The sequence below is a fragment of the Lynx rufus genome, unplaced genomic scaffold (assembly GCF_022079265.1).
Source record: "Lynx rufus isolate CCGP_SWC_20201006 ecotype Redwood Valley unplaced genomic scaffold, mLynRuf1.p SCAF_3, whole genome shotgun sequence".
Classification (NCBI taxonomy): Eukaryota; Metazoa; Chordata; class Mammalia; order Carnivora; family Felidae; genus Lynx; species Lynx rufus.
The window spans coordinates 32664020-32689853 of NW_025814845.1; the positions used below are offsets into that span (position 1 = coordinate 32664020).

The window sequence follows — 25834 nt, forward strand, 5'->3', positions numbered from 1 at the left end:
TGTGCCACAATACGAAGGTATTGAAAATCTGTTTCCACCTTTCATATATATTAAAGCTTATTGTATAAATTCTACCTTACCCTAAGTCTTGGCACTATCATATAGTTTCTCTTTCACTGCATTGATTTGCTTGGCATTGATTTCATGGGGAACTGATAACAAATGGAAGTTGGCCAGTTAGGAATGTCAGACTACAGAAACATTACTTATATAAGTGGCCAACTCTATTATTAGTCTATAACCATATGTTCACTCTGTGAGGTCACTCTGTGCAAATTTTAGAACAATATATAATTCATGAATTACAGGAAAGCTTTTGGTGGATCTGAATGAGGATGACAGTTTAGGGTATATCTTACATGTTCTTTAGAATTCAAACACTGTAATAATGCAATTATAAAATAATGAAGGCACTGATAATCTCTCAGGCTGGTGGAATGACTAGTGCATTTAGCTGGCCACTACCTATACCTGGGGGTAGAGGAGACAGAGGAGAAGGAAAGCGAGGGCAAGAGGAAGAAGTGGCAGATGGGAGAGACCCTACCCTTCCTTGCCAGGTTCTGCTCCATTTCTGCTCCCTTTTCTAACAAAGCTCCTTGAAAAGGCTGTCTACACTTGGTATTTTCAACTCCTCTTCTTCCACTATCTCAGACTCACTTCATCAGGCTCTGCCTGCTCTAACCAAGCTCAAGGATATCGACTTGCTAAACGGAACTGTTAATTCTCAGCCTCATTGTGCTTGACCAACAGCAACATCTGACCCATGTCTGTCACTCCCTTTGCCTTGGTAGACTTTCCTCACTCCATCTCGGCTTTCTTCCTATCAACCTGATTTTGGTTTCTTTGGCTGGTCTCTCCGTTTTCCCAACCTTAATGTTGCAGTCTTAGGATAGTCCTTGGGACTCCTCACCTTTCTCTCCACACCCTTTCCCCTTCAGTGATTTCTTCCACTTCCATGGCTTTAATTATCTATGCCAACTATTCCCAAATTTATCTCATGACCCAGACTTCTATCCCAAGCTCTAGGCTTATATATTCATTTGCCTCCCTGACAAACTTATTTGGCCCCAAACCGAACCGCTGATATCCCCTCTAAAAACCCTCCAATGGATCACCATTTCACTCAGAGTAACACTCTACAATAGCCTTCAAAGCCTTGCATGGTCTGGCTTCCTCTTATTCCTCTACCCTTCTTTTATTACTCTTTCTTGGTAACTCTACTTCAACCACGCTGTCCTCCCTGAAATTTCATACCTACTCCAGGCACATTCCCACTTTAAAATGATGCAATAAATACAACTAATAATTTGCGCTGACTATTCCTTCTGTCTGGAATTCTCTCCCTCCATACGTATAAATGGCTAACTTACTCTCCTCCTACTCACAGGCCTCAAATGTTACCTGATGAATGAGGCTTACTACAACCATTCTAACTCAAAAGTGATTTGCTCTCAAGGACACCCAATCTGCCTTGTCCTGGGCTATTTTTTTTTTTTCAAAGCATTTATCACTTTCTAACCTAGAACAGAATTTTCTTATTTATCATTTGTTGTCTATTTGCCCTTTCCTTACTGCAAGAAAGTAAGCTCACAAGGGCGGGCATATTTATCTCTTTTGTTCACTGCAGTCTCCTGTTCCATCTCTGTACTTAGCCTACCTAGCTCACTGGGGGCTTGAGAAATACCAGTTGAATCTATGAAGAGAGAGACAGGAAAGAGAAGTGGGAAGGTATGAAGGGTAGAAAGGATGTAACAGTAAAGATAACTGTAGATGATAACACGGCCTAGAAAAGAGCATATGGAATTATACAGAGAAGACAAGAAAGACAAGAAATTATCCAGTACAGTCAACTCCTTGCGGGTAGAATCTGAAATCTTTGAGGCACCTAGAGATCACAGGAAAGGACCCAAGCCATGGAGATTGCAGATAGGCCTATGACATAAGTATTCTGGCCAAAGAATATGCCACTAATTAATGTGCCACAAGCCTGGCATATCCCTGAAAATATCCAATTGTCATCTTGAGGAAGTCTTCAGTTGTACCATATGCATGGAGTTAAGAGCTAACATTTCTGCAAAAAGACTCTTGGTAGAAGTAACACAGAAATACTTAAGAGGTTCTGAGTGTTCAAACTTAGAGCATGAGAAAATAATATGCACCCAGGCTTGGAAAACACTCGGCAATACACTGAGACGCAGTGAATTCTGTTTTTTGTTTTGTTTTGTTTTTTCTGTTTATTTTTGAGAGAGGGAGACACAGAGCATGAGCAGGGGAGGGGCAGAGAGAGAGGGAAACACAGAATCTGAAGCAGGATCCAGGCTCTGAGCTGTCAGCACAGAGCCTGACGTGGAGCTTGAACCCAGGAACTGTGAGATCACGACCTGAGCCGAAGTTGGATGCTTAACTGACTGAGCCACCCAGGCACCCCTGAATTCTGGGTTCTTATAAAGACCAATTTTACATACCTATGTCCATCAAGCCTTATGTTTCCAACAAAATCGTACAGATGTCTGTTTGGACTTTCACACTCGATTCTGCCAGAAATTCTCATCAAACTGTCAATGTCTTTTATATCTGATGTTGCTGGTAAGCCCTGTTTAGAAATTTTTTAAAAAGCAAAAGAGTATATTAATTGCATTGTGTGCAGGAGGAGGGGGATTCTGAATTCATCTCAGTCTTAGGATCTAAGAGGTCCCACTATTTTATAAGCAAGTCTCCTCCCTTACACAATACTGTTTGTCAAATCATAATTAAGGGTCACCTTCCTCTCTACTTGAACACAAGAATAGGGTAGCTTTTGTGAAAGATCTAAAACATACTTGAGACTATTAACTTGACTGCAAAGATATTTTGAAGTCCTCAAAGAACTGTGTGTTTCCAAAAATAAAATTAATATTTAGAATTACACAGTCTGCCTGCTGAATCTCAAAAAGAGAATGCAAAATAAATAGAACTATGTCCAAAGAGAATCGTTACATTTCTTTTCTGTTAGTCCACTGAGAAGGAAAACTCAAAAATAGTTCCTCCCTCTGGCCAACTAACTTCTACTGGCTGGCAGTGAACAGGACCCCGCTTCCTGGGGCACTCTGAGTTCAGGTGCCCTGATGACCTACTTCCATCACATCCCAAACTTCTCACTTGTCATTTCCATCATCCCCCTAGAACCCCAGAGAATACATTTTTAAAAGTCTCCTCCTCAAAAAGACCGTTGCTTTCTATCGGAGATGGTATGAGAAGCAAATACAGAAATCCTAACTATTCCCTGAGATTAGTGAGACTTTTAGAACAGCAATGGAAACTATGCCTTTTCGATACAGCAAAGCCAAATAATAATTTGGGCCAGGCGAATGGGGACGATTAAATACGCGAACACATGTCAAAGTACTTAGAACTACTAAAATTATCATCATCGGGCTGTTGGCTATTACATGAAATATTAAAAATGTTACAAATTATATCTGTGTGATGGACTATATTTAATCAGGCAAGTAAATCTGAGTCTTCATCTCAGTCAAAGACACCTCTTCATAGTGGCTCAGCAAGAAAGTATTTGCAATTAGATAGTCACTTCAATTCAAGACAACACCAGAAATAAAGCTCTTGATTCCGTGTAATAAATCAGTAAAAATTACATAAACCTGTATTAGATCTTACCTGTCTAATTTTCAAGTTTGTTTCACCATCTAAGTTGGATGTTTCAATGTAGCACATGGCCTGGGGTTCACTGTTATTTAAAATTGAAAAGCAGAGAGATTTAGTGGGGGAAGAAAAGCAAAATAATAACTTATTTAAATGCTTAGACTCACTGAAGCCTTTTGTTTTAAACAAAGCTTTAGTCGTCTAGTTTCATGATGATTTCCATTCTAAGTGCTAAATGCTGGGAGGCAGAACCCATGCGTCACAACTCATGGATCAGCTTTTCAGCTAGAACGACCACAAAGCAATTTCCTGATGCCAATCAGTACTGATCTTCAAGCTAATGTGGATGATTAGATTTGTCATGTGATACTTAAATTGCTCATCCATAACGACACGACACAGACTGTATCTGAAATGTAAAAGCAGTTTTGTGTCCAGATTTATCTTTAGCTCAAAAATATCAAGTGAGATTTCATGCTTGTAGCCCATGTATAAATTGGTTAAGGAAAGTGATTAGAAAATTCCAGATTGCTGCTTCTATAAACTTTCAGTGACTACCTTTTAAGATGAACAGGATCATATGAACCATAATATTTAAATTTTAAAGCTACTTTTAAAAACTGTGTGAGATTTTACAATGGAAGTAGCTATATACTTTAGATACATACTTCTGTTTTTGTTTTTTTCTGCTCCTGTTCTCTTTCTTAAGGTTATTTCAGAGATTCTTGTGGCAGAAAAAGCTAAAACTAAAACCAGCCAACTTGGCCATATTGCTCCTTGACCTGAACCTAGGAGGTCCATTTCATGGGTCCCCACCAGAATGTGTTTGGAAAAGTTTAGTGAGTGGTGGCTGGCAGAAGGGATGCACATTCTCCAGCATTATCACAGGTACTACATCCTGGACTGTGTATATCCTTTCCCTTCACAATGTGACTTTATGTGCCCAGCAAGTACAGACAGGTGAGTCTGTCATCTAATTGTATCCTCAAGTGTAAGGAAAAACGTTCTGAAGTTAAATCAATCTCATTAGCACTTGGTTATACAATAAGCCTTAGTAACATCATGGAAGTATAAATGTAATCTCTGATAAGCATATGTATTCAAAGTTAGAATGGAAAAAGTTTGTCAGTTACAAATACCTGGATCTTCTAATCAACTTCCAATTTGTACATGTGCAAAACACATTATTTCAAGTTTCAGAAATGGGCAGGTAGCTTACTTAGTTTTGTGGCCTGGAGATTTGTGAAAATTGCTGAAACATACGGTCCATGATCAAATATTTTACAGATTCATTTTAATGTAACTTTGCAAGTTCTTCAATTCACTCAGTGGATTTTTTTTTCTCCCATAAAGGCTTATATTTTTTTCCCAACTGGAGAAATTTTTCAGTATTTATATTTTCGCTCTATTATATTCAACATATCATCTATCCAACATTTAACTTGGCTCTAGTAACTGCTAATTTGTAACTTATATATACATTTGAAACATAAATGGTTTATGAAATTTTAAAACATATCTTCCCACAATATAGAAGCATGGTGACAGATGTTAGGTGAACAATGCAGATTCCATACTTTGCCAGTAAAATGCATTAAAATATTACTGATCAATATGTCCAAGGCCATTCTCACATTAAAATGAGACTACCATTCTATCTTTTTTTTTCACAAAGCAATTTTTCTAGGACTTTACATGGCTAGGAAGTTAAAAAGTTAAACGGCTGACTTCTATTTGAAGTGGAGCAAATAAAATATGCATCCGAATTCAGAACATTCTTAATCCCTTAAGACAGCTGTTACTGAAGCAGTTCTTAATAGTGTTATGAAAAAGCAGCAAGAAGTTTTACATAAGGGATCATGCTACATAATAAATATTTCAGCAAATTATGGTGACATCCAAACGCAAGCTACAGTCAGAGAGGCAAAGCAGGCTTTTTGATTAGTAAGTGGAAAGATGAAACAAGATGCATATCACAATACAGACACTGGTAGACGGCTGAACTTTACCATGGGAACATGCACTTTGCCACTAGTAACAAGTGGGATAAAAACTGATCCCAAAGCATGCGGTACAAAATGTACAACATCCAGCTTTGTGCAGGGGGTCCTCTGTAAACCCTATACAAGCCCAAATTATAGTCATAATTGCTGAAGGGATTCTACAGAACTCACAGTAAGTTTCAAATATAAGAATAAGGCAAAATTTCAATGACTTCATTTCATGAAAAGCTTAACACTGTTCAAAACAGTATCCTGGAGAGGTATTAAATTCAGCCTCGGTATTTAGGCATGTTGTTAAATATGGATATATATTAATGATGCACAGGAAATTAAAATCTACCTTTACTGGCATGCCTCATGAACTCCTATTGAGAACAATAGGAGCTGAATCTTCCCACCTGAGGGACAAACAGCATCCAATGTTGCATTCATAAAAGGCCTTTAAAACATTTGTGAAATGTCTATCTCCAAGAAGTATAAAAATTTTTGTGTTTTACAGGAAGAGACATAGAACTCAACCATCTTTGGGTGTAATTGTTCTCTGCTGTAGGGTGAGGATCCACATACACACATCCTGTACGACTCAGTGGTTCTAACCTTGAGGACAGGCTGATGAGATCTGCTGGGAGATGTTCCCCATTGGTCACTTTCACTATTTCCCCTACTGCCACCTACAGGTCCCAGTTTAAAATAATTGAAACGGAAAAAAAAAATGAAAAACAGAAAAAAGAAGAACCAAACAAATGGACAAAAGAGACAGAAAGTTTGAAATTATTATAGAAAATAATACATGTTAATAAAAATGTCTAATGTCCATTTTTTCAAAATTTATTTTGATCAGGTCTAAAGGCACAAGAAAATGTGAAATATTAAAGGATTACTCAATTTGAAGCCCAATTTTCAAATGTGGAAACTTTTGCTCCTTCTTTAAAGTTTATTCACAAGACTGTCTTCTCAAAAACAAAATTTTATATAGTTACTTTATCTTACAGATTTTCCTTTCTCCAATTCCTCACTCTCACGCCATCTAGTGTATGACCACTCCTACCCAAGAAGGAAAGAACTGTGGGAACAATTCTTTGAAAAACCAAGTATATTAGTCCTCTCCACCACCATCCCCAATACACTTAAAAAAAAAAGTATTAGAAATTTTCTGATTCCGAAACATTTTGAAAGTTAACTGCATACATATCATTACCTTTAATGCAAAGCTGTAAAGACATGGGTTTTAGGAAGTTAGAAGGCATAATCGCAGCCTTTTGAGTTGTTCAATAATTCATTAAGTCTTGGTGATGCATTGTCTTAAAAGGGTAATAAGCCTTTGAACCCAGGAGAAGTTTTTCAGAGAGGGTATGAAATAGACATGCCAGGAACCTGTGTAGACTTGAATGAACAGCTTGAGTTATTTTACTCTATATTTTACTTTCTAAACTTCTATATGTATTTGTTATAAACTAAAACTTGTTTCTTCAAATGGAAGTGAAAAATCAATGAAACACAGTAACTTTCAACAATGTTCATGCTTTATTTTCAAACTACCTCAGAAAGGGTGCACTATTAGTAATTAATAATTGAAAATATTTGGAAATTAAACTGTTACAAACTGTTGTTTATGTTTACTGTTAAATAATGCTCATCTGCAGGTGAGAATCACCATGTCCTTATTCTGATAGTGGACAGTGTGGCATAATGAAGGGATCAGATTAATTAGGGATTAAATATTCCCACCTTGATTTAGTCGTTAAAGTTAAATAGCAAAAAATAAGACTTGAAGTCAAAGTTACGCTTTCTGTTAAATGAGGACACAAACTTCTACCTATTTGTTAAGATTAACGTACATTCACAAGAGTAGTGCAAAACTTTTTGAGAAAAAACAACCCTGAAAGGTGGCACTTTGCCACTGGGATATAAATACATAATGGAAGAGGCTTTATACTTTGAGTCCTACTAAATAACTAAATGCAATGAGTCACACAATCTTTTAAGAAGTAATAATAATCTTTGGAGGAAGTTAATCTCTGTGGCTGCTATAGTAAGATATAGAAACTATTGGGGAACCTGGCTGGCTTAGTTGGTGAAATATGAGACTTGATCCTGGGGTTGTGAGTTTGAGCCCTATGTTGGGTGTAGAGATTACTTAAATATCTTAAAAAAAAAAAAAAAAAGATAGAAACTATTTCCATCTACCGTATCTATACTTATACTACAGTATCTGTGAGCCACCAGTGAGTGTTTTTAACGTTGAGGAAATAACTCCTGTAAAAATGCTCCAAACTTTAAAAAAATATGAGCACAGAGCTTTCTGGGAGTTTCTGGGGGTGGATAGAGGCTGATGAAAAGTATTTTTTAAAACTTTCAATTCAAAATTATGTATAAAGTCAGGGCAATATAGTCAAGTATCTTCATGCTTTGGAGCATACAAAAAATAAAAAGTGTAATTAATGGTACACATACATGATATTCTCTATGATAAATTATGTCTCTCTGATAGGCGTAATCAGGAAAACATGATTACTTTCTTAAATTGCTGGAATGCTGTATTATCACTTTGAACTTTGACCATTTAGACGGTCAGTCATCCACTACATTTATCAAACTTTTATTTAGTACCACCGAGTGCCCATTGTTCTGTTGGCTAGGCATTCTTACAACTTAAATAAATAAAAACTTACTGAATCTAAAGAAGAAGGAGAATCAGGGAATATCAGAGTTTCGTCATCTCCTCCCTCTTCCTCACTTTAAAAGATGTGAAATCAAGGCCTGGGAGATGAAGTCTTTTGTTCAAAATCACCAAGCCAGGGTAAGAATCCTGATTTCCTGTCTCCTAGGCACAGTGTTCTCTAGTACCTGATGCCATCTGGTATGTTGAGGCAGTGACAGCAAGCTCAACCGTTAAACTCATTCTCACACAGCCACATGTGGACCAGTACCTCTACTTCAGTTTTAGAAACCGACCCTAATTAAAGCTATGAGCAAAGAAAATTAGTAACAAAAAGGCTGACTTAGAAACCCATTAATTTTAATTTTTCCGGAAATAAAATCTATAGGTGACACAAAAATCTCCCAGCTATAAAGTATGAAAGTACAACTACCTACAGTACTTCAACTACTCATAGACTTATTTCTATAAATATCTGGAGAACTTTTTGCTCGGTTAAGTGTCACTAACTTGTTATAAATCCAATCACTTTAAATAATGACCTGATTAAATAGATTTTGAAAAAAGGACACTGTCCATATTTATATGTGGATTTTACAAATAAAACTGTCCAAGGAAATGATGATAAACAACCTCTAAGATATTAAAAAACATTTTTCTTAATTTATATTAGGACCAGTTTTACAGTTTTTAAACCCCAAACCATTTCAAAACCGCATTCTTTAAAAGGTAACGGTGCCATATGTTCTGAATACTAATTCATGACTGTCTTAAATATGAATAAAACAAAAATTATCTAAATTCAGTCATGGAAAGAATTTAAAAGAGCAAAATACTTCAATTTTTGTTGTTGTTGATGTTGGAAGAGTATGGCGTTTCAAAAGGTATGACGACAAAAAAGAAATCATTCATCCATTTTCTTGCACTAATGTCCCATAAAGATCAAGAAAGTTTGGAGGGATATATTAATGCATCATAGAAGAATTTATCATGAACAAGGACTGCAAGATAAAAATCAATAGAACCCCATCCATGTATGATATAAAATAAACAACAGGAAATCTCATGAGTTAGTGGTCCACACACAAGGATCTGGATGTAGCCAGAGAGAGAGCAGACTTCTAATTGTAATGATAACTTTTGAATTACACAGGATAGTACCTATCACTTATTCTTTATGGCAAATAAGAAAGAGTCCATTAAGTCCAATCAATTTTTTAATGTTTAATTCAAAATCATTAGAGAGGTTTGAAATTCTTCGTTTATTCCTTATTTCCTTGGAGAAATCACAAGGTCAATGCAGGGTAGAGAAACCATCCTCTACACTGTTTGAGCATCAGTAGGTAATCTCTACCTTGATGAGAGAAGTACAGTGTCAGCAGGTATATACTCTTTGCCTTTTATTATAACTATATCTCCAACATTTACCTGAAAGAAAACTGGGAATTGGTTAATTATCTGCATTGAAATATAGTTACAAATATACAACCCACTGTATTTAAGCATAGAACACAGTAAAAAATGGTTACTGGCAAACAAGAACCACTTATCTTCACAAAATGGCATAAAATGATCTAGGAGTGAGTCCAAGGATGGGACAGTCCTTTAAAATATGAACACTGTATCTTTTTTTTCCAACTACAGGGCTTAGCTTAATAAATCCATCCATTTTATCCACTGACATCTCAACTTCTCACATTCTCTATGACATAAAAATAAAAAGGAGGAATTTACCAAAGGTGATCTTTACCCTGCTTAAGGAAATCTCAGTGCAACTGGAAAAGCTACCTACCATATGTATGATCATTATTCCTCATGATGGTCTTATAAAATAGGTTTTGATTATAATTTACAGTTTAGAGAGGGAAAAAAAGAGAGTCTTATTAGCTTCTAAGTTATTTCCCTAAGATCACAGTGAGAGGAAGAGGTTAGACTCAAACCCTTATCTGACTTGGCTGCAAAGCTTGATTTTGCGTAAGTAAATATAGTAAATCTATGTTGTATTTTAAATTAAAAAAAAAACAGCTTAATATCTTCCTGGCTTTTCTACCCAGTAGCATTTTTGTGAACATGTCCTAAAGACACATTAAAGATATAATAAGCCCAGAAACTTTCTAGAGGTGATTTAAGTGATATAGTGTCATAGAGTTTTGAGCAAACATTAGGACTCCAACTAAGTCACAACTGGACCAAGTTACACTGATAACCACTCTCATTAGATCACAAAAGTGCCCTGTTAGGAGCCAAATAAACCTCCAAATAAGCTTCAATACTTAATCAAGAGAAGAAAAGTCTTTTTTTGTTATTGTTAAAGCCTTTTTGTTCTTTCCTCTCTCAACTTTTTCTTGAACCCTGAAATAACACTTTATTGGATGGGGGGAGGAGAGAATTGTGTCCTCAGTAGGAATCACAATAAGAAATTATTGCAGAGTCAGACCACTGTGGTTACTTTATATGCCGGGGGAGGAAGTTAGGCAAGGTTGGAGGGGGTCTTCTCGTGTATGGTATGTATGTTGGCTATCCAGGTAGGGAAGCTCCGATTCAAGGGAGATTTTAGCTGAAATCTGGATGATTGGAAACGGACAAATTTCCAGGGACGTTGGAATCAAACACACCAACCCTCAAAAAAGGGGAAGTAACAAAACCCCAGCAAGCATAGGTGTAAACAGGCCCGTTATGTGTTGTGATCGTACTCTGATAGCACCCAAGATCAAGAAGTATAAGGTCAATGGAGCTACGGCATTTGGAGAGAATGTTACCCAGGCTACCATTTAAATGTTCTTTAATCTCCTATTGCATGTTAATGTTTGCTACCCAATCAGACTATGTGCTTCATAAAATCGAATAGTTGTCCACATTATAGTGTAAGAGTTTAACAGTCAGACTTACAAAAATCCCTTACTGATCCCACTGCTTTCCCACATCTTTATTCATTGTTAAGACAAAAGCAAGGCTTGTGGTCATTCAACTGAGGACTGAAAGAAACTATTAGCACCTTACACGGTATGAAGTAGTTAGTTACTCAGGGGCCTGTGAAAACCAAAGGCTCACCACCGAGAGCTAAAGCAGTTCTTGCAGTACTATGAGGACAGCAGGGAACTTACCTGCCCCCTCCTTATGATGCCTGTTTTAGATCGCTTCTCAAACACGACCAAGCACCTCTCTTTCTTTTTTTGGTTTTGCATTCCTAATGTGGCATTCCCCCTTTCCAGCCTAGTGTGTGCATAAGATTAATGGACAGAAGAGAAAGTCAAGTTGGTACAAATTCCTTGACCACATGTTCTCAGTGGAGGAACATCATGACAAAGCACTTAGTTCCCCAAATACTGATGTTAAGGAAATATTCAGGGCTTTAGACCATCACCTTGAGCCTTCTCAAGTCACTGACATTCATACCTACAACTGAGGATTATGTAAAAGAGTAAGTTTATCAAACTGTAATGGACTGGTTTAGAATCTTTGTCCAATTACAGACCCCAGCATATTAATATTTTTACTAAGGAATTTTTGGAGACATAAATTCTAAATCCAAACAAAAGCATTTCATGCTGGAAACTTCATGTCTTAAAGCAGCTTTAGGGAGTGACCTGTACACCTGCAAAAAGCCCACCACTCCATACTTCTCTACAAAGCCAGGAGAATGTGCTGAATCTAAGATCCCTCCTAAATTCTCCACCTGCAACTATCTCCAAAACCTGTGAACAATTTCAGCTGCATCTCAATTTGAAGAACTAGACTTTGCGGTCAGGGCCATGGAAGGCAGTAGCTTACACGTCAAGAGTGGAGATGCAGTGCCTTGTATAGGGCTTTGTCACTGCAATACTTGCTTTGGAAGTCAGACAGTTTAACTTTGTGCAACAGAGAAAAGTCTTCAGGGCAAAACTGGAGAGATGAACTATTAATGTCTGAGAGCTGAAGTGTGCCCATCTGTGAATGACTGGACGTATGCTGTGCAAAACTGCAGGTCCTCTGAGGACAATTAAAAGGTAGCCGCAGTAGCCACACATTTAGAAAAACAAAGAAATCAAGTCCTGAAAGAAAGCCCCATTAGCGCCGCTAAGGGTAATATGCTTATTGTATTACCCTGGCATGAGGATCACACTCTTGGTTTCAGTTTATTGATTTTATTTTTAATTGCACAAAATGTAACATAAGCTAAAGAGAAGACTTGTCCCACAACCTGGCTAACCCAACAAGCAAGGCTGCTTGCCTGTCTGCTCAGTGTTCAATAAACCATTTTCACATAGTTGACATCTTAGCGTAAATGCCTCTGTTCTTCTCACCTATGATTATATTTCATGACACAGGGACCCTCATATGTCTTGCTTGCTGTTCACTGCTTGGCACATACACTCAATAAATATTTGCTGAATGAATGGTATAAAATATTTCTATGATGCCACAGTATTTGAAATTACAACTTTTACTTATCACAAAATATGCAGAGTGTAGAATGTTGTAATTTAAAAAACATTTTCCCAGGGCACCTGGGTGGCTCAGTCAGTTGGGTGTCTGACTTTGGCTCAGGTCATGATCTCACAGTTCGTGGGTTTGAGCCCCATGTCGGGCTCTGTGCTGACAGATCAGAGCCTGGATCCTGCTTCGGATTCTGTGTCTCCCTCTCTCTCTGCCCCTTCCCTGATCACTCTCTGTCTCTGTCTCTCAAAAATAAAGGTTAAAAAAAAATTAAAAAACACTTTCCCTACTGGTGGATATCCACATTAGTCTACCTTTTCATTGTTATAAAAAATGTTACAATAAATATTTTTATGCATGTACAGGTTTTTTCCTCTACTTAATCATTATTTTCTCAGGTTAAATTCCCAGAATCCCCTTTTTATGATTCTCAATATGAAGACCTAAATTATTAATCCACAATAGTATGTGAATGAAATACTTCATAAAACAAAAAATCTTAAGTAAAGTAGAAGTATAGCAAATGAGACACCAATATTGCTTAAATTTGCAACTTTCATAACTAGGTTGATATTACACTGAATCTGGTTGCTTATTACAGATCTTCTTGCTTATTGCCAACTTTTATTTCCTATTTATATAACAATTTCAATCTTTTGTCCTATTTGGTGCAACTATTTTTCCCTATTGTGCCTAATTATTTGTAGTGGCTTTTGCTGTGCATTTTTAAAAAAATTTATAGGATCAAATTCCAGACAGCTTGAGATCTTGCTCTTCTCCAAATATTTCTTAAAGTCTTTATTCTATTTGTATGTTTTTCAAGACCAACATTTTAACATTTAAGCCAGCTGGAATTTATTTTAGCATGGGATGTGACTTAGATATAAACTACATTATTTCTTGAAACTTGCAAGTTGGTGATTTCCAACATCATTTATTAAATAATTATTTTATCAATGATTCTTTGCCCTCTTTATTAAATATTAAATGGGCTTTATTTCAGGGCATCCTAGTCCCTTTTCTTCTAGTCTATTTTACTCTATTTATCAATGCCTATTTTGGCAACAGAACCATACTATCTTAATAACTTCTGCTCTCCATTTTACTCTCCTTGCACACAGCTCATTTTCCCAAAATATTCTTCTATTTTCTTGACTGTTTCTTTTTGAAATTAAGATGAATAATTTAGTCAACTCTTGAGGAAAAAGTAATAATTTCCCTGGGATTATATTGCACCAATACTTTGGAACAACTGGTACTTTTGGTTTTGCTAGGAATTTGACATAATTGCCCATTTATGTCAATCCTTAACACCTAAAAAGCTTTGATGTTGTCTTTACAAAGGTCATATACATATCTTAAATTTATTTGTAAGCATCTCACATGCCACTGGGAATGAGATCTTCCATTGTATTTTTCTAATTTGATATCTACAACAAAAGAAATGCTGTTAATTTTTGAGTATTTATCTTGAATTCATCATTGAACCAACTTTTAAAAATTCTAGTTAATTAAGTATCTAATACAAATTATTAAGTAACATCAGTTCATGCTGGCTGGGTAACTTTTGGCAACACTTTAAATTTTATTCCTCTGCTTCTCTAAGTGCGATGCGCAGGGAGGGTGTGGCACTGATCTCCAAGACAACAAAGAATGCTAACATTATGGGTAATCATGGGCTGCTGATTTCTTGTCTGTGAAAAACTGAGTTACAGTAATTCATTCAATCTTGAAATAATGGAAAAAAAAAAGACATCAGTAAAATAAGACATTGTAATAGGCTAATTTTAGAGGAAAGTCATGCATGCTTATCTCCTGACTTTATGACTGCTTACTTTGGATTAGATGGTAAGAAACTGATATATCAATTTATTAAGAAACGTGTCTAAGCTAATTACTATGACAAACCTAGTAAATGATACACATTTATAATACAATTCAATTCGTCATACTTGATTACATCCTACCAATCTTCTAAAATGTTTAAATCCACAAGTGCCAAAGAAGAGCAAAAGGAAACTTCTTTTGAAGCAATTTTTTGAGCTTTTTCATTTTTTTATTGTGCTTCTCTGAGCGGTGACTATGACAGGACTAAGGAAAGCACAGTCAAGGTATTTTCCTCTTTGTTACTTTTATGCCAAAGACCAGAGAGAGTAGTGAGTTTTTAAACATGCAGGAAGGGAGATGTCAGTCTTTATTTTGGCCACTGATTTAAAATGAGAAAAATGCAGTCAACTGAGAGGGAATTTGTTCCCTGCAGGGACACAAAGTGACTATGAACATCACAGGGCAGGATTAAGGGAATGGCCTTTAAGCTGCTGGGAAATACTGGAAGGCAAGTAACCAGCTGAGTGGGACACCTAAGCTGTTCCTAGCAATCTCAGAGAACAAAATCCCCCAGGTAGAGTGGCTTTGCCTCCAAAAGTCTTTCACCAAGTTATAAAGGTTCTTCGCCTGCGAATAGAGTTAGACTCTAGTTAGACTAGAGTTAATGGTCTTCCAGGACTAAGGGAGAACTAGTAACAATTGCTTACCTTTTGAAACTGAGGTCTTAAAAGCACTTAGATAACACATGTTAAATGATGACTCAACTCACTAACTGCCATGTTACATGTCCTGTGAGCGTGTTAACCTCTCGAGACTATGGAATTGATTTCCAGTTCATTAGAAAATGATGTTTAGGTTAGTAAGTTGTTTTTTTTTTTTTTTTTAAGGAACTCTAATTCTTAGTTTTGCTTGGACAGTAGATGATTAAAGCAAAAAGTTTCAACACAAAACAGTTCATGGTTAAATGAAATCTATGAAAAACAGTACTCAAAATATACTATGAAAAACAAAGAATTCCAAATATTACTTTTCAAGTCTTTCTAGCATATTTCAGAATTAAATGAGAGTGACTAAAGACTCCATGTATGTTTACAACATTAATTACTAAACAGTTTTCGTATCAGAATTCACGACATTTGTTTACATCACACACAAAAATTGTATCTATTAGAGTACACATCAATGTGCTTCTTCTGGAACAAAATAAAAATCAATGCATACCTTTTCCCAGTGCACAATTTCCCAAGCACCATTTCTCAAAACTGGAAAAAGAAAAGGTGACATTTTTAGAAACATTTTTACTACTTATTAAAAGCCTGCTTCTGAGGCAATGATCATTTTAAATGGACAGCTTCAAAAAATGAGCCAGCAGCAATTTTTATAGATTTAAAAATTAATTATGACAGCAAAGATGGTATAAAATTACGCAAAGAATTAAAAAAACAACCCATGCACATTTTAGATCCCACAATAAAACATTACTAGCAGAGGGTAATCTCACTGGTGCTCAAGGGCTTTCTTGAGCACAAAGAAGAATTACAGGCCACGGCTGGAGGAGAAAGCCACACAAATGATGTGAAAAGGGAGTGACAAGCTAAAAGAGCATTTCAGAAGCCATACAGTAGCAATGTTTAAAAAAAAAAAAGAAAGGGTTTACAGGCACAGAAGAAACAGATTTCACATTGGTTAGTAAAAATTTAACACATAAACAGATAAAGAATTTGCGCCTTTAGTTTTCTAATAGTGCAAAATTGCGTAAGTTTCCATATTTGGTTTACTGAGAAGAAATGAAAGAAGAGGCTACTACTAAATTATGATAGAGGGATACTTTCTTAGTGTCTTATTACTGCTTCACAGCAGTAACATTGCTCAGTACATCTTTTTTCATCCCCAGTATGTGTCTGTGGCATAATATTGAATATACCAATAGACACTAAAAGATAAAATAAAAAAAAAAACAGTAAAGATAATAATGCAAGGTAGAAAGTACAGCACTTAGTACTTAAGGAATAGGTCAAGGTCAGTCAACAAATTATCCCCACAGTAAACTGCATGAGGGCAAAGCCAGTATTTGCACCATTTAATAATATTCCCTGGAAACAGCACAGTCCCTGGTGCAAAGGAGCTACTCAGTAAATATATGCAGGAGAAATAATTGATCGGTACAAAACTTTAGATTCAGATTCTTTTGATGTTAGGAAAGTTGAAACCTGAGCCCTCTGAGGTAAATCACAATGATAATAACCTCCAAAATGTTAAACAGCAAAAACAGCATTAGTCACATACCAACAGGTCTTGCAGTCAGTATTACGATATAAATTAGTTTAATGTAAATACAATCTTTTTTGCTTTTCAAAATTCCCTGAACACAAGGCTGTGTCTTATTCATTTTCTCATGGTACCTCACGGCACTCCTAGTAAGACACTCAAATGTTTGTTAAAGAAATGAATAAGTCCAACAATGAATACCCTACAGTGCATTTTGGTGAATCCACTTCATTAAATTAAAACAATAATAATTCCACGTTGAAGAGCTAACACTAAAATATTTCCAGTACAATTTCTATAACTATATGACCAAGTTAAAGTTCCAATTTTTACAATATCGTACAGTTATGGGTCAAGGATCTGAACCGCAGGCATCCAAAAGTGATCACTACATTCTAATACAAAACTCTAACGCCCGCAGAGTTTATCAAACTGATCCCAGGACTACACCTGCTCCTTAATGCTGTTCCCTGAGTACAAGAGGGTCAGGGCATGAGACAGAGTAAAAGGCCACGGGTACAGATGTCGTCTGTCACTGCTTAGCAGTGTCTTTCTCACAATTAGTTGTTACAAAGAATAAAGAATAAATGAGAGGGCTCTGCCTTTTAATGGCTTAATCCAGTAGCTACAATATAGTAAGTACACTTCTCAACAAAGACAGCCAAGTGCTGCTCAAATCAACTATAACTAAGATTAACTGACACTGCATAATGGGGTCAAATTTGCAGTATTTTAAATTAGAAAAATATTATTCAACAGCAGCCAGAGTCCTTTACTGCCATTTAGTTTCTTCTGATCTATCTCATATATTCCCCCAATTGCAGTACTTGGGTTTTTAAAAAAAATCAGTGCCCAATATTTCTAGAATTGAAATTTGGCATGAAAATGAAGACTTCAGCTTATCTGGAAAGCTCAGAAGGTCACTCAATTCCCGCCTGAGCCTCGAACAGAGCAGTGGCCACCTTTCTCCATGGGGCTCACCGCATTCATGGTTTCCTGTGTTCTCATACCCAGCCTGCTTCCCTTATTTAGGGCAACTGCCTGGCTCATGCCTACGAGGTTTTCTTTTATTAACTGAGGTATAACAAAATGTACAGATCTTAAGTGTTCAATGAGTTTTGAAAACTGTAAACACCTGTGAATCTACCACTCATCACAACATATAAAACTTCAGAAAGATCCCTCACGCTCTTTTACAATCCATCCCTCCATCTCTAGAGGCAAATATAAATTAGTCACCATAGATTAGTCTTACATTTCGTATACATGGACTCATACAGTATGTGTGTATCTGAGATTCTGTCTATCTGTAAGTGACGAATCATTAAATTCTACACCTGAAACTAATATTATACTGTATGTTAACTAACTGCAATTTAAATAAAAATCTGGAGAAAAAAATATATTTCTCCTTAAAGTGAAAATTGAAAAAAAAAAAGATTTTACATTTTCCTAATTAAAGTAACATGGTGCTATACTAGATAGATTTCTAGACTCTGTATTTATTTTACTGATCAATTTGCATATCTTCGCAATACATGGCATCTTGATTATTGTAACTTTATGGCAAGTTTTGACATTAAGTAAATCTTCTATTTTGTTCTTTTTTTATATAGTTTTGGCTATTCTACGTCCTTTGCATTTCCACATAAATTTTAGAATCAAATCATTAATTCTTAAAACAATACCTCCTGAGATTTTTTTTTTTTTGTTAAATTTTTTTTTTCAACGTTTATTTATTTTTGGGACAGAGAGAGACAGAGCATGAACGGGGGAGGGGCAGAGAGAGAGGGAGACACAGAATCGGAAACAGGCTCCAGGCTCCGAGCCATCAGCCCAGAGCCTGATGCGGGGCTCGAACCCACGGACCGCGAGATCGTGACCTGGCTGAAGTCGGACGCTTAACCGACTGCGCCACCCAGGCGCCCCCCTCCTGAGATTTTTGATGTGGGGCTTGAGTCTTTCAATCCCTGGGCAACCTCTATCTCTGTATTTATTTACATCTTCATTAATTTTTCTCAGATTTGTTTTTGTAGGTTACCGTATAGGAGTCTTTCATTAGATTTATCTATTGATATTTGATAACTTTTTCTTATATTGTAAATGGTATATTTACTTCATTTCCCACTGGTCACTGGTAGTCTATAGAAATGAATTAAACTTTCATACAATGACCTTGCTATCTTGTAATTTTGTTAAATTAACTTATTAATTTAGATAAGGTTTTCTCACTGTTTTTGTAGCAATACTTTTAAGAAACTTAAATTCTTCTGATTAGTGATGCTATATTGTTGTTTGAGGTGGTTTTATTGTTCTCATATGCCTCACTGTTCATCTCTTTATTTTTAAAATCTCTTCTGCTCTTATATAAAAAAAAAAATCACTGAAAATTAGGAAGACGTTTTACTACTAAAAATTTCCTGTTGATTCTATGTCTTGAGCATCTCCAATTCTGCATCTCCTCCACCATCACCAACACCAGCACCCCTACTTGAAGCAACCATCATGTGCCCCCAGCTAGAGGTCTGCATTAGCCTCACCATTAGTTTCCCACATTCACTCTTGATCTCTTTCAAATTTAGTGTCTATAGCATAGCTATAATAACTATATATAATGATTATCTATATTTGTACAACTATGGATTATTATGTATCAGTCCACATATCCTTACATACAAATATATATATATTTATATATATAAGCGATATATATTTGTATATATTTTATATATTATGTTATTTATATATTATATACTTTATATATTTATATATATTATATATTTATATATTTTATATATTTATATACACATATATTTATATATTTATACATATTATATATTTACATATATTTAATATACATATAAATATATATGTAATACACATACATAATATACATATAAACGATTAGGTCACCCCTTGCTCAAAACTCTTCAACTGGCTCCCCTTGGTTCATAAAACAAGTCCAAACATCTAGAAGGCCTCTGATTAACAGCTCCTGTCTAGTCAACCACCACCTCCCGTAGCTCCCTCTGCCCCTCCTCATACCCTGTGGTGAAAGCAACATGCTGTTTCCTGCCTCAAATCCTTTGCACATTTCCGTGACTGGAACCTTCCTTCCCTCCATCCTTACCTAGGTAACACCTACATAAGTTCCAGATCTCAGCTTTAACACAACTTTTCAAGGGACATTTCATGACACCCACTCCTTTACCACTCCCCTCAAGTCCAAATAAGCTTCCTGCACTTTTCCTTCAGAGTATTAAGGCAATTTTACTATGTATTTAGTTGGGAGACAATTTATGTAAGGGCCATCTCCTGCCCAAGGCTGTAAGAGCTGTGACAATGGGAACATTTTCTATTCTGTTCACTGCTGAATACCCCGTGTTACAAAAGAGTGATACAAAGGCACTCAGTGAATACTTGCTGGATGGAAAGCTGGATTCACTAATGTGTTTGGGACCATATGAAGCCTCAGTAATAGTTACATAGATTTACTAAAGATACAACCCTGCCTCCCCAGTAAATCCCATGTTAAAAACAACATATACACAATGTTTACAAAAGAGCTATATGACAAAACAAGTTGGTAATTCCTCAGAAAGTTAAGCACATAGCTACCATATGACTCAGAAATTCCACACCTAAGTATGTATCTAAGAGAACTGAAAACATATGTTCACATAAAAGCTTGTACACAAATGTTTATTGTAGCATTATTCATTCATAATACCCAAAAAGTAGAAACAACCCAAATGCCCATAAATTAATGAATGGTTGAATGAAATGGGGCACATTCACATGATGGAATATTATTGAGCCATAAAAAGGAACGAAATGCTGATACATGCTACAGCAAAATGAATCCTGAAGTATGCTAAATGGAAGCCAGACATAAAAGGCCACATATTGTATGATCTGATTTGTATAAAATGTCAAGAATAGATAAATCCATAGATACAGAATGTAGATTAGTGGATGTTGGAGGCTTGTGGAAGAGAGGAGTGGGGATTTAATGCCTATATGTATGGAGTTTCTTTTTGGGGTGATGAGAATATTCTGGAATCAGTGGTGATGGTGTATAACTATAAATACATGAAAAAACCAATGTATACTTGGAAATAATAAATTTATGCTATGTGAATTATAACTCAATAAAAAACAGCTACATTAAACGATGCCAATGAACTCTAAATTTAAACACTTGCTTAAAATAGACTTCTCAGTTTTATAAGTTCCTAAAATGATTCCAGTGTATGGACTATATATATATAGCCAGCATGAGCAGTTGGAAATGTTTATGTAACCATTGGATGCACTAACATGAGTGTCCTCTGATGTCAGCTCCAGGCCACCCCTTCCAGATCTGTAATCTAAACGAGCCCTCCTTGAAATGCTGCCACTTGGCAGATGTTTGTTCGTTCCATCTAACAATAGCCCTGAACCACTCTACTGGGTCCCACTGAACAGGATGGAAGTGTCATAACAGGCTTCCCAAACACAGCAGACCAGCCAGGGAGTCTTTGCTCCACTAATGGGGGTGGAAACCTGTAGTACTTTCGCAGAACCATGGAAAACAATCCTCCAAACCTGCTTCATGTCCCCCTTTTCCCTCTGCTCCTTCCCCGCATCCTTGCTCCCAAGGCTTCTTTCTGCACAATTGAATTGATCTACCTCCTTCCCTTAACCGACCTTTCTGCACTTCCTTCACTCTCAATCCACCTGTCCTCCTACTACCTCCTAGGGGCTCTCTGCCTCCACCCAAACGTTCCCTCAAAATTCATCGTTGAAGAGATACACTGGAAGATGTCGCCGACTGCAAAAAACGTGCACGTCTAAGAAACTTTTAAATACATATTCAGTGGACGATGTTTTCTATCAATTATAAAATCAATGCATGTTTGTAACAAGCCAGATAGAGCTATATAACAGGTGAGCTGACATTCTCTCATCACATGCCACTTTCTTCAGCTGAGGAATACTAATTGATGCATCGTCACATACCTTTCTCTAGACAAACATGAATATACGGGGGTTCCTGGGTAGCTCAGTCAGTTAAGTGTCCCGCTCCTAAATTCGGCTCAGATTGCAATCTCATGGTTCATGAGCTCAAGCCCCATGTTGGGCTTTGCACTGATAGTATGGAGCCTGCTTGGGATTCTCTCTCTTTACCTTTCTCTCTGCCTCTCCCCTGCTCACTTGCTCTCTCTCAAAATAAATAAATGAACTTTAAAAAAAGAACATGAACATATGGACTCTTGTTTTCTTTTCTCTAAAAATTTACTTCTCTGCAGCTTGGTTTTCCACTTAACATGCCACAGATGCTTTCCGAACAAAGCACAGAGATGAGCCAGTTTTGAAAAACAAGCCACTACATGGATACATCCATTACAATGGGTCAGCCAGCTGAACAGTCTTGTAAGACTCCGTAGAACATATCCACAAAAAGCTTTATCAAGGTAGAGGATATGGTGCAGCAGAAACATGAAAGGACAGGGAAGCATCAGGAGTCTGAGAAACTTCCAGGCACAGTTCTCCAGGGTCTCTTCACACTCATCTAGGACACAGATTTTGAACCTCCATTAAATGTACAATAAATCTTAATTTTAAGAAAGCCTGGAGAAAAGTTTCCAAGAGGTCTTTTATAGCCCCTAGTCAATTAGCCAAAGCAGACTGTATAACAGGATAAACCAAGTAAGCTATCAATCTATACACATCCTTAAACTAAATAGAGAAGCTGGTCTTGGGTGCCTCTGGGGGAGTTTCAAACCCTAGACAACACTTTATAAATCACCAGCTAGTGCATCTTGTTCTGCTCACAGCCAGGTGTCCCAGAGATAAGCATTGGGTATTTCAGTCCAGCTGTGAAACAACTCTGGTTTACACAACAGCTAGACACTAATGTATTTAACTATCTTTCTTTTTTTAATTTTTATTAAAAAATTTTTTTTTATGTTTATTTTTGAGAAAGAGAGACAGTACGAGCAGGAGAGAGAGAGAGAGAGAGAGAGAGAGAGAGAGAGAGAGAGACAGAATCTGAAGCAGGCTCCAGGCTCTGTGCTGACAGCTTAGAGCCCGACACAGGGCTCGAGCCCACAAACCGTGAGATCATGACCTGAGCCAAAGTCAGATGCTTAACCGACTGAGCCACCCAGGCGTCCCTCAACTATCTTCCTCTTGATGGAAATTCTGATTTCTTTTTTTTCCCTACCACCTCAAACAACACCGAATTATATTTATATGACTGTATTCTATTGGACAGGATCCTAAGAGGAAGATTGCTGGCTCTGGGCATTTGTGTCTGTACTTTTATCAGACATCAGATATAAACCACATTACCAGCCCAAGAATCCTGTGCAATCTATACTCTCACATGCAACATATGAAGTTCACTGACTAAACCTAGACAAGCGCAAATTGTTATCAATCATTTGGTTTTTGGCAATCTAAATGGGTATTTGTTATCTATTCTGAAGGCTATAGTGGCCTGGATTAGTCAAAGTGTAAATTACCTTTATGTCTCTACACTGAGTTAGAATTCTAACCCAGTGCGGTAACATTGCTTTGAATGTACTACAGACCCTCGCTGCTCAACCAGTGGTCCAGGGACCTACAGCATCATTTGGAGGCTTGTGAGAACTGAGAATAGGTTTCTACCTTCTCCTTTTCCCTTTCTTTTGTTCTTGAAGTATAAAACTAGAACCAGAAATAAAGACTGGAAGTGCATAGCTTTCTTCAAACTTGAGGCTAGACCCATCTTAGGATACAGAATTCTGGGGAAATTGAAAATCAGCTCATGACATATAAAACGTTTCTGTACAAATGAAGGCTTGAATACTGGCTAAAGATAAAAGTCAATCATATAATTCACTTTGTCTCTACTTCAGAATTGGTTCCTAAACACCCAACCATAGAACAATTAAAATAAGCAATATCACGTGTATTATGCTGGTGACTGAAAATAACAACGCAGCTATTTTTAATCACTGACCTCCTCTGACCCAGCTGCAACCACGTTTAGAGGAAGTGAGAAATTACGCTGGGTGCTTTTCTGAGCTTTTAGCTTTTCCGGGACCCAAAGTACTTACCCCATACCTCTAGAATATCAGAGTTTAAGAAGGTGAGCTGTGGGGATGATTAGTGATGCCTAGTGAAGGGGGCTGAAAGCAAGCCATGGCAGAATTGAGAATGGCCTGTCCTATGGTGCATTAATGGCTCATTCCTTTATTGTTTTTTTTTTAGTTTTTTTAAATGTTTATTTATATTTGAAAGAGGGAGAGAGAGCGAGAGAGCATGAGTGGGGGAGGGGCAGCAAGAGGGGGTGTCAGAGGATCTGAAGCGGGGTCTGTGCCGACGCAGTGAGCTCGATGTGGGACTTGAACCCACAAACCATGAGATCATGACCTGAGCTGAAGTTGGACGCTCAACCAACCGAACCAGCCAGGCGCCCCTAGCTCATTCCTTTAAATGCAAAACTCCTCTCTCTGCAGTTCCAGCCAAACACACCTGCTACAGTTTTCACCCGGGCTAATTAGTCTGACAGCATGCAGAAGAGAGCTCAGACTTTCAACAAATACCTCAAATGTAACCTGTTTTTACTTAGCAGGATACTCCTTAACAGCTTTGTTGTAATGGATTTCTGTTTTGAAATGAAAACATTCTGTTAGAGTCCCTTGGGAGTTCCCTAATCAAAGGCCCTGGAGAAACTGGCAGGCTCTCAGGACCCAATCAAACGCTGCACAGGTACAGGTGCTCACTTAGAGTCTAACACTGGTCTTCTCAGAGAGAAGCTGTCACCACTGTAAATGAAAGAGTTCATCACTGGGGCTGTTACTGAAAGTCGCTGGGGTGCCATTCGTGGGCAATCATGCTACTTCTTTAAGTGGGTAACAAGAGGCGAGTTATCCGAAAGGATGATGGGCACCAGCGAGGTCACAGAGGATGGAGAAACCACAGAAAACGTGGTACACTCTGGTTTCTACTTGGTTGTAAGCATTAGAGAGGAGTTTCAGTGCCTTGAGGAGGACAGGGCAGTGCTGAGACTGTGCCTTTGAGCTTCGCAAAGAAAGAAAACCATGATACCCATATTAAAGCATCAATTCAGTCACTATGTAGACCCTTGCATTCCAAAGACAGTTTTAAGGCAGAAACCTCTCTGCGGCATAAGCTGACATTGCACAAAACTCTCCTGTGCGATATCTGCATGGTCAGTGAGGAGCCTGCTTGGGATTCTCTCTCTCTCCCGCCCCTGCATGTGCACTCGCTCTCTCTCAGAATAAATAACTTAAAAAAAAAAAAAAAGGCAAGTCAAGCAACAATCTGCTTGGAGTCCGCCAACACAAAAGACAAAGGGAACTTTCTGAATTCTGCTCTTATCCCTCTTCTACATATGGCTTTTCCATCCGTGATACTACTTCTATTACCCACTTACAAAACTTGTAACAATGGGCCTCACTGGCAGCATCAGTGTCCCTGAGACCTTCTTAAGAATGAAATCCTGGGGCCCCTGGGGAGGCCTACAGAAACTCTAGGGGCATCTCCCAGAAAGCTGTTTTTGACCAGTGACTTATAAAAACGAAAATATGGGTGAGATGATGTGATCAGAGAGCACGAGGATCAGCAATCCCCTTTTCTCAAAATGTTTCCCCTCAATCCTGCTCACGGAATCATCTATCATTCGCTTTTTCCCTCACTGACTTGAACAATTCCTTGAAGGAAAGATCTCCCTCCACTGCCGCAGTAATCAATCCATCCCGCCTTTCTTGCAGCCAGGCTCTAGCTTGCAGCTTAGAGCTGGGGCACCCGGGAAGACTCACGACTTCTTAAATGCTGGACGTAGTGGGTGTCACAGTCTAATTCGGTGGTATTTGCTGCTTGACGAGGTTCCTTCTCCTTCGCCGAGCCCAGGTGGATCTGTTCGCTGTGCATTTTCCTTTGCCTTCCCGTCATCATTGCCCCACCCCTCTCCTTGATTCAGCAAGAGTCGATCTCTTGGGGCACCTGGGTGGCACAGCCGGTTAAGCAT

At 37.5% G+C, this 25834-nt stretch overlaps 1 protein-coding gene across 4 annotated transcripts in view; it reads right to left on the minus strand.

Annotated features, from left to right (window-relative positions):
* ATP8A1 (ATPase phospholipid transporting 8A1) overlaps nucleotides 1-25834 on the minus strand; it is a 233808-nt gene that overhangs the window by 156510 nt on the left and 51464 nt on the right. For 2 of the 4 annotated variants that reach the window (XM_047092413.1, XM_047092412.1), the window contains exons 6-9: nucleotides 15766-15806; nucleotides 9656-9729; nucleotides 3655-3724; nucleotides 2466-2593 (exon numbers count right to left, since the gene is read on the minus strand). In XM_047092413.1, the coding sequence (XP_046948369.1) occupies nucleotides 2466-2593; nucleotides 3655-3724; nucleotides 9656-9729; nucleotides 15766-15806 (313 nt within the window). Of the gene's footprint in view, nucleotides 1-2465; nucleotides 2594-3654; nucleotides 3725-6239; nucleotides 6314-9655; nucleotides 9730-15765; nucleotides 15807-25834 lie in introns of all 4 variants that reach the window. The other 2 variants (XM_047092415.1, XM_047092414.1) reach the window with 2 other exon arrangements.